This window comes from Rattus norvegicus, chromosome 3 (assembly GCF_021556685.1).
Source record: "Rattus norvegicus strain SHRSP/BbbUtx chromosome 3, alternate assembly SHRSP_T2T, whole genome shotgun sequence".
Classification (NCBI taxonomy): Eukaryota; Metazoa; Chordata; class Mammalia; order Rodentia; family Muridae; genus Rattus; species Rattus norvegicus.
In genome coordinates this window covers 168,864,369-168,874,025 of record NC_141536.1, presented here as the reverse complement: position 1 = coordinate 168,874,025, position 9,657 = coordinate 168,864,369, and the positions used below count along the sequence as shown (strand labels likewise).

The 9,657-nt window shown below is 52.5% G+C and overlaps 1 protein-coding gene across 5 annotated transcripts; it reads right to left on the bottom strand.

The window, feature by feature from the left end:
• Nucleotides 1–227: 227 nt before the first annotated feature.
• Nucleotides 228–5,016, bottom strand: Birc7 (baculoviral IAP repeat-containing 7). 5 transcript variants are annotated; one of them, XM_087651227.1, is made up of 8 exons: nt 4,519–4,968; nt 3,096–3,195; nt 2,638–2,716; nt 2,509–2,554; nt 1,642–1,752; nt 1,235–1,306; nt 885–1,083; nt 228–420 (listed from the first exon to the last, which is right to left on the bottom strand). In XM_087651227.1, exons 1-7 carry the CDS (start codon nt 4,883–4,885, stop codon nt 890–892), a joined length of 969 nt encoding a protein of 322 aa, XP_087507353.1. In that variant the 5' UTR covers nt 4,886–4,968; the 3' UTR covers nt 228–420; nt 885–889. The 5 variants fall into 5 exon arrangements, 3 of the variants coding, with proteins under 3 accessions (XP_087507353.1, NP_001292139.1, XP_087507352.1); XR_015682794.1 differs by lacking the exon at nt 1,642–1,752 and having other exon boundaries at nt 885–1,118; XR_015682795.1 differs by lacking the exon at nt 1,642–1,752 and having other exon boundaries at nt 885–1,090.
• Between the last annotated feature and the right edge of the window lie 4,641 nt (nt 5,017–9,657).

The following is a 9,657-nucleotide window of genomic DNA, read 5'->3' as shown; positions in this document are numbered from 1 at the left end:
GCTGAGTAACTAGAAGTGGGGTCCTTGAGAGTCCCCCGAGGAGGCCAGTCTATCCCAGAGGTGTAAAATCCAGCGTAAGGTCGCCGGGATGGAAAAGTGGGAAGGAGTTTGAAAAGTGACTAGAGGTGGCTGGACGTCCGACAGGTGCTGCTCTGCCCGTGAGAAACAGCGGAGACCCGTCTAGTGTGAACTAAGGGACATGGATGTCATAGAGCCTAACTGAGCACTGAGGTGAGGCCTCCTGCTTTATTATCTTCAAGGAGATCCAAAAAGCTACAGCAGAACCACTCTCTCACACAAACCAGGAACTCTTCCTCCAGGCTGCACCACTTGTGGTGGACACTGAGTGTCCTCGGCAGACGCACTGCGTGGTCTGGGACAGGTTGGGGCAGGCAGGGTGCCCACTCCGCAGTACAGCGCCTGGAGGGAGAAGAGGAAGCACATATGAGTTCTGTTCTCATCAGACTTGTCTGAGCCAGGGGCCATTGGCTTCGGGGACTCCCTTGACCTACCACTCTGTTTAGAAACTTCTCAGGCACATCTTGGGGAACATACTGACCTCTGAGCACCCAAGAAGGGCCATGGCTCCCATCCCTCAGCAAGGACAGGGGTGTGACACATTTATGTAGCAATTGAGGTTCATGTGTCCCTCCCAAAGCCCAAATCTAGCCCACGTGCCTCTGAAGTCGGCCTTTCCAAGCCCTTAATGATCAGCTAAACAAGAGGTGTCCCCCAGCCCTCTTTCCCTCCGACTCCACTTAGTAGGTGGAGTTGAGTGGAGGGGGTAGGAATTGTAGCCTAGCCATCTCTAGAGTTGCTAGAAGCAAGACACTCGGGTTACATGTAGGCTGCAGGAAGGATGCTGGGGATACCCTGGGCCTCACCTGGTTTAGGACAGGAACGTGCGTACACAGTTACAGATAGGCACCCTGCAGATCGGGCACAGCCTCAGGTTGGGGGCACACTCAGTACAGACGAAGTGGCCGCAGGGCACGAAGACTACAGAGACGGCTCGGTCCAGGCACACCTTGCATCTCCTCTCTTCCTGCAGCTGTCGCAGCTGTTCCTGCACATCCTCAGCTCCTGGGGACTCAAGGATTCGCCAGCATCCTCAGGGACTAGGAGACTGACTCCTCAGGGAGGGAGTGAGCTTGCCACACCCACCCACCTATCCCCTGCACCCCCCCCCATGAAAGAGGGTGGCCCATTTGACTTATGTGGATCCCGGCTATACCTGGCTCACTGGCATCTTCAGACTGAGTCTCTCTTCTGGATCTGAGTAACTCAGGGCTTCCATGGGTGGGAGCTGTAGACAGTAGGAAAGGATTAAAGGCCTCGCTTCTGTGGGGGAAGGGAGGCCTGGCCCAAAGAAAGTCTAGCAGCCACCAAGTTTTTAGTTCTGACCTAGAGACCAGAAGGATTTGTGGGGCACTCAGCTACTCATGAGCTCAAGGCCAGAAGCCTCCTTGAGGACACCAAGGACAACTTCCACTAGGGTACTCCACCACCTGGCCCCTTAGATTAGGTGGTCAAATATTGTATATACTTGGCACTTTGGGAGGAACAGGAAACAGATGGTGATGGATGCCCAGAGGACTGAGACAGGGGAAGACAGACAATGCTTAGAGGGGGTGGATGTACCTCTGGCTTTTGCCATCTGGCCCTCCTCTTGGAGCAAGGCAGCCACCATTTGTGAAGGGGACATACTGGGCACACCTGAGCTTTGGGTCCATGCTAAGCATTCCCAGTTGCCTCTGGGGGAGGGGAGAGACAGAGACAGACAGAGAGAGACAGAGACAGATAGAGACAGACAGAGACAGACAGGGGACAGAGAACCCAGGGTTGTGGAGAAAGGCTAGTGGTCTGTGGCATGCTCTGTCTATATTCACATGGATCTGTGTTCCCAGAAGGCGCCAGGTCCAACTCTCTTACGCTGAGGATGCTGCATTATCAGAGCTTCTGTCTAGAGGTGCTACCACCACTGGAAAGGACAGTAGGCAAAACACTGCCAGGCGCCAAGTACAGACTCACGTGATTTTGAAATGGTTACTGTTGTATCACATCTCACAGCAATGAGACTGGGGAGAAAAGCCAGTAACCACAAGTTTGGCAAGCGTACCTTGTGGTCCCCGAAGTCAGAAGTCCCCCTCAGAAGGGCTTCTGAAGAACCTCAAACCCCTGATCCATAGGTCGGAAGGGAGGGACTTGGAAAGCCATGTCCTCTGTATCTCTGTTCAACTGGCTTCTTGTTGCAGCCCACTTGGCTTTAAGAAGCTATGGCTCGTGCCCATGAGAACCAGCCTAGCATACAGCCATGCCCCCAGGTTTGCCCTAGTGTATTTAGCAGGCTTCTCACTAGGATCAAGGGGATGCAGTGCCTTGGACACAGCACGAGGACACAGTCCCCACCCTCCCTGCTGACTGGCAGGTGGAGACACTCGCCCGTCTTACACACGTGCAGGCTGCAAACACTGGCTAAACTGCAAGGGCTGTGCATCAGGCTCTCACCTGAGGGAGTGGCAGAGACCGTATCTTCCTGTTCTTCCCGTTGTTCCTGTTAGGGAGCCACCAATGCCTTAAGTAAACAAAGCAGAGAGACTGCCAACCCGCCTGAGCCCTGAGGACAGATGGACTTACCCAGGATCCAAGCAAGGGGGTGTAGGCCTGGATTCTTTCCACAAAGTCCCTTCCTTTTGACCGTAGCAGGAACTGGCACCTGGAGAAGAGAGCTCAGAAGGCAGGACTGGTCTCTCAGAGCCCCACTGTCACATTCGAGCCCTGAAAGCCTTTGGGATTAGGTCATGCCTTCTGTTCCCATGGAACCCACTACTTCCTGTGACAGGTAGTCAGGGCTGTATCCCCCATGGCACCTGCTAGCAAGGCTATCCTGGAGATGGGCTCTGAATACCTAGGTGAGCACCTAGAAAAGGATAGCGACAGGGAAGTACCTACCCTAGCAGCCCACCTAGAGAGGGCTCTGTGAAGAGTGAGGTGTGAAGAGATATCTCAGGACCATGGGAGATGGGGAGGCTGTACAGAGTTCTTTGGGGGCCCTTCTCATTAGCCAGACCCACAGCAGCCCACAGGGCCCTTACCTGGGGAACCATCGTGCATGCTCTGTCCAGGGGTCGTCTCCACGTTCCCAGCTCTGTAGACCCCCGTAGCAGAAGAAACATCTCACCTTGTCCTGCTGGCCTGGGTATGGCAGAGACACACAGCTGGTAGCCCCACCTAGCTGACAGTTCCAGGGTGTCCCTCCATGACCATCAGAGCTTGGGCATGCGGGACTGGAATCTGCCAGTAGGTTAACAAGAAGGGAACAAGGCACATGGACACCTCTCTTGTCTCAAAGGTGAATAAAGACAATGGCCCTGGGGCATGTGTCGGGATGGCCTGAGAATATTCCGGAAAGGTCGAGCTAGCATTTGTGTTGTTCTCAGAGCGTGTGGGTAGGGTTGAGCCAAAGGCTTGGAGCATCTGCAGCCTGGGAGTGCCAGGGCCTCCGAGGAGGACTCCTAGTTACAGGATAAGGAGGTGACCCCTTCCCTACCAGTTTGCAGACAGATTTTGGTTTTAGTGGCTCAGGCCTCAATCATCTCTGCTCTGTGCCCCTCCCCCAGTCATAGGAAAATGTGCCCTTCGTGACCTTGAGCAGAAGTTCCAAATAGGATTGCTTACAGGCAATGTCCCACAGAAGGCATCCATGGTCCACAAAATCCCCCTGACATCTTTTGGCCCCAAGGATGCTCCGTTTTAAAGGGGGCTCCCACCATTCCAGACATTGACCTTTCCTAACCAGTGTCTGATTCTCCTAAATCAGTATGGACTCTTGACTGGCCAGTGCAAGGAAAACAGCTGTTTCCTCCCCTGCTGCTGCCACAGGTGAACAATTTCTCTGGTTATGCTCATACCTACAAAGCCCCTCAGCGGGTCTCACTGACTCACTTCCCCTCAGCCAGGAAGACAGCCTGAAATCCTACTGTGAGTGAAGGGCAGACCAAGCTCAAGGAATGCTCTAAATTTATAACTAGAAGAGGTACTCAAAGGATTTATCTGGAGTTGGTCCCTGCACTAGCCTGGTACTTGGGAAGCCTGGAGGATTACCTACAAGATGAGCACTGGATGGTACAAGCTGACCCCTGCCCCGTAGAATAGATTCTGGCTCTGTGGCTTTGGGTCAAGGGATGAAAGGGATTAATCAGCTCTATAACCAAGCCTGAAAGGCACTGATGACTGTGGGGATCCCCGAGGAGTGTGGGAAATCCTCAGAACCATGTAAGCCAGGCAAAACCACCAGGTCAGTAGACTCCGCATGCGTAAGGGCCCTCAGAACAAGGCCAGCATAAGCCCAGGATTTCATAGCAGCCTTGAGTGGGGTAGACCCCAAGCCCTGGCCGGGCAAGGGTGACAGAAGTACCTTTCATTAGTCCTCCCTCAGGGCAGGAATGGACAAAACCATTTGCCTGGAAGAGCGCTAAGTAGCATCCAGACCCCAGCAAAAAAGACCCCAACATTTACCTGTGTGGAAGAAGCCGGCAGCAGCCAATGGCTCAGGCTGAATCCCTGCAGTAGATGGCCAGTCGTAGAAGGAGGCTAAGCGGAGATCCTCTGAGTCCATCTCTGGGAAGGCAGGCTCCCCGACGAAGGTAGCCCCAGAGGATTCTTCCTCTTCTGACAGGGGGCGCAACTGGCCTAAGATCTGCCCATCTAGGCAGTCCTGGCCCAGGACACGGTTACAAGGACAGTGGGGTCTATGCTGTTCCTGTGTGGGGCCATTGCTCTCTTCCCTGTGGCTTAGTTCTGGGCCACAGAAGGAGTCCCTGTCCTTACTCTCAGGCCCCATGGGTAGGACAGCAGCTCGGAGCAAGCCTGCAGGCGAGAACATCACCAGCCCTGGAATGTGCCTGGTGACTTACCTCTCCAGCTCCTGCCTCTAGTCCTTTCTAGAAGCTGTGGAGGCTCCTGCTTCTAACTGTAAGCATATGCTGCTAGATGTTCAGATGCAGTGGTGTTCAGGGATGTGCCAGTTTCTGAAAGAGGCCAGAGTGGCAGCCACGTGCTGTCTGCAGCATGTCATGGGGCCTCCTGGCAGGCACATAACAAAGGCAGTACTCTACCAGGCAAAAAGCATCTCTCAATAGGGGGAGGGACCAAGCTTGGGACCTCTCCAATGGAATCCCCTAAGCCTCAGGAAGCAGGTCGTGAACACGGACAAAGTGGAGGAGAGGGACTCTAGCCACTCAGGGTCCAGAGTGAGTAGAGAGAGACCCAGACGAGGACCTGCAAGGTAGGAAGCTAGGTTGTCCAGAACAGAATGCAACCCCACCATTCCTTCCATACCAAGCCTGTGCTGATGTTCAGGGATGACCTCATCACTGGCTTATCTTGTCCCTAGCACTTAGGAGATTCCTGCTTGGCTCAGCCCTGAGTCAGAGTTAGTCCACCTATCTGGTCACAGGTTGCTCTTTTTCTGTCTAGACAGTCTACAGTCAAATCAAAGGTGGGGTATGCCCTGGCCTTTGTCTGGAGGAGCTCAAGGTTTGGATTGTGTTTGTTCTGGGCCAGACATTTCCACTTGCATTGTGACATGGAAAATCGCATCCCTAAATGAGCTCTGCCCCAGAACCAGATCTTCTCTTCACTAACCAGCCCCAGGTGAGGGATTCCATTGATGCAGAAAAACAGGGAACAGAGAGGAGGGTCATTACCCCAGAGACGCCATAGCTACAGGTTGGGACCCCTGGAAGAGGCAGAGAAGACCCAGGGGCCAGCTCTGCCCTGGCTTGCACTGTAACCAGGTTTTCGCACAAACCTTTACCCTTAAGTAGCTCTGCATGGATTGTGAAGCTTTTAGTATTGTGAGTTTTTAATAATATCTTTATTAATTCCTTGAAAATTTCAGGCAAAACTGGGCACGGTGCTTCCCAGCACTCCAAGGCAGAGGCAGGCAGAGCTCTGAGTTTGAGTCCAGCTTTTCCAGAGCTAGTTCCAGAATACAAAGGGGATATCCTGTCTCAAAAAAAAAAAGAATTCCACTCCAACTTCATGCCCTTTTTCTTTTTTCTTTTTAAATGTATAATTAATTGAGTCCAATTTGTGGTGTCCGTACACATATGGGTGTGGGGACATCCACGGGAGCATGGTCAACCTACCAGGGGCCACAACCTTAAAGAAAACTGACCCCCCCCTCTTCCAGAAGCTTCCAACTGTCAATAGTCCTTTAGTTAGAGGTTGGGTCTTGTGAGACATTGTGAGGTAGGATGGTGGTTCGTGCGTGCAGTCCCAGCACTCATGGGGGATAAATCAGGAAGATTTTTTGTTAGTTCAAATCCAACCTGGGCTAGATAGTAGGTTCTGTGCTAGCCTGTGCTAGAGAGAGCCCCTGTCTCAAAAAAATAAAATTAAGAAATAATAGTTTGTAAGGAATAGAGAGAGCAGAGCAGATAGGGCAGGACTCCTACCTTCTCAGCTGTAGGGAGACCATTCTAGGATTCTGCTTCCTGGGGCCTAAGAAGGCACCTGGCTTGGAGAGGAAATCTGGGTCCCAGCCTGTCTATGCATCTTACCCTTGACACTTACCTCAGCAGAGGTCCAGTACACACAGTGCCCACAGGCAGCTTTTCCAATGTTACTACTGGCTTTAGAATGCCCTGAGATGATCATGCTTCACAGAACCCCTTGTCCTTTGGGATAGGCACGGGCTTGCCACCATTTCAGAGATGTGGAAACTGAGGCAAAGTTAGCAGGTTCACTGAGAGCTGAGGTATGAGAGGTCAGCCCAGGAGATGGTGGCCTGTCCTACTCCTGTTCCATACCAGGTCAAGCTCCACAGGGCTGGAGTCCCTGGGGTATCCACCATCGCCAGCTCAGCCCATGTAATGCCACAGGGCACTACAGGCACTTAGGACCCTGTCTCATTCCCTTCTAGGCCCACATGCTAACTATATCCTGTAGCAGTAGACCTCCTGGGGTATCCCACAGGACATCACAACCTTTTTCTTTCTCTTTGCTTGCCAGCAAAAGGGAAGAATCACAGCTGAGCACTTGAACCTGGAGCCCTGCCTTTCCAGGCCCCTTGATGGACTTGGTTCCCTTGGATTGAGGCCACAGGGGCTAATAGAGGGCAACAGGGACAGCTGCACCAAATTCCTTTTCCATGCAAACCCAGGCCTGGGTCCCTAGGTGTCTGAGCACTGGACTCTGGGCCTGCTGCCTTGGCCTTGGAGTCTGCGACAAGGGACAGTCTCTTCCACCTATGAGCATTCCTGTTGTCCTTGTCTGAAGCAGCTGAGTCAGTCCCTCTCTCTTGTTTGGAGGTTTGAAAGCCCTCCTGGAAGAGGGAAACATCCTATACCTGTGAACACAGACAGAATGGGGTCCTCAGGGCTCTTGGCAGTGCACAAGGCCCGTGAGAGCGTCAACATAGCGTGTGCCAAAAGAACTGAGAATGAAGCACCTGGGTGGCTGTTCCAGCTGCATCCATGCTGGGACTTCATAGACACAGCAGCCGTCTCTACAGCGTCTTGCCTGATGCCTCTGTCCCTGCCAAGAGCTCACACTACAAGCTGGGTCCCTTGCTAACACAGTACCTAGGTGGTGACCAGTTATGGTCGACGGTGCTCATAGCACAGCCATGATGTCACTCTGGGTCAGGCAAGGCCCAGTGTGGAAGTGTGGGGGCTACTTGGACTGTCTTTCGTGTGGTTGAAGACTAGGGGAGGCCTAAGGGTTCCTGGTTGTGTTGGAGGAAGGGATGAAAGGGAAGGCAGGAAGACAGAGAAAGTCCAGTGGACCACCCCTCTCTATAGACCAACGAAATTCCCTTTCTATATGGTTCTAGAGATGGTGTGTCCTACCCTGAGCTCTATAGAGCAGACCCTAAGCAGGTTGAAGCTTGAGTGTCTGTGCCAAGTATCATGTTGGCAAAGAGTAAATGTGTCGATATTGAACTTTCTCCTGAAGGCCACTCCCCTGGGTACTCCAAGGGATTTCCTCAGAGCCCAGAGACCCTGAGGTGTACAGTCAAGGAAGAGTACCTAGGCATCATGGGCTAGCTGAGATGGCAACAGTTTTCTGTTCCCAAAGACCAGAGGAACCCAAATGTCTTACAGGTTGACCCTTCAGACTGTGTGCTTCTGGGCCCAGACTCTACCAATGAGGAATCCAGGGTAAAGTTAGGTTTGGCTTCAGAAAGGGCTGGATCAAGGAGCTCCAGGGCCTCAGGATGGGCTGCAGGGAAGGAAGTGGGAACTGTAGCCTGCAAGGAACAAGCTTGACACTACTTCCTCCAATTCAATTCAGTCAGAGTTGCTAGGGTATGGGGGTGGTGTGAGTGGTATACCTGGCTCGATGGAACTTTCAGGATCATCTATCTCTGAGCCTACTACACACACAGGTCTCCAACTTTTCTCAGGGACTTGGACTTTGAGTGTCCCACACTCTGGACCCTAGCTAAATGTGGCCAGTTGAATCTTGATAAGATGAAATAAAATGAAAAAATACAGTCCTTCAGTTTCAAATACCCCATAGCTACACAAGGTCAGTGGTTATGCTGTGGGGCAGAACAGCCACTGCCCATGGGATGAATGAACGTCAGTCTCCAGGAGTTGGGAGGTGAGTGAGCCCAAGGTCCAACACCTGATCCAGAGCACACCCTGATGGACACCAGGGGAATGACAGCACAGGGTCAAAGACCAGGTCCTGGAATTAGTCACACAAAAGTGGACCAAACCCTTCCGAAATGTTGTGAGATGGATGGGTCACCGGTGTCATCTGGTTCTGAGGATACAAGGAGAACAAGTGGCCAAATGCCAGGAAGATAGCAGAGGGACTCGGGGGTGCTGTCAAGGCAGGAGGGACATGTGGCCAGTGTCTGGGAACCACGAGAACACCAGGGAGTATGGAAACCCAGAGACTAGCTAACAGGTGCTGGAGGAATGGAGTGTGTACCTGGTCAGACTTTCCCCTGTGGAACCCTGGTTGGGTTAGGACTGAATATCCTACATTGTCGTCATGGTGACATAAACACAAAGCTTCAGCAAAAATGAATTGCTCTAGCTCACATGACCCAAGTGCAGGGAGGACAGCCTCAGGCTTAGCTCCACCTATGTTCAGGTAATGCCGTCATCTGCATACCTTTCCCTTTCTGGGATAGCATCGTTTCTTGGTAAAGGTGGCCATGAATGTCAGGGAAAGGCATCTCGGTTTCCCCAAAAGCATGAGCTTAGGACTGATGAGAACTTCCCGAGCTTGCATCCACTTGGAGTTACCAGATTGAAGGTTGTTGTGAGTCATGGAGGGACACGAACCTAGTAGGGGAGTCTCCTACAGCCTTCCCATCTCCTGGATAGCTCACTCTCATTCCCTGAGGAGGGCTTTTAGTCAGGCCCTCACTCTGGGTTAACAGCTTCATCTGTGCCCGGCACTCACCCAGCTACCACAGGCGTCTTCAGGCACTCCTTGTCCCAACCAGTCACCAAAGCCCCTATCCAGGGTTATTCCTGCTCAGTCTCTTTCCTGCCTGACCCTGCTGACCCCTGCCAATACTACGTGGCTCTCTGTACATTCCTGATCTGAATCCTATGATGCCAGCTTTGTGTATCTCTAATAGGGCCTCAGAATCCTTCTGGTTCCCAGGACACCTTTCACATCAGAATG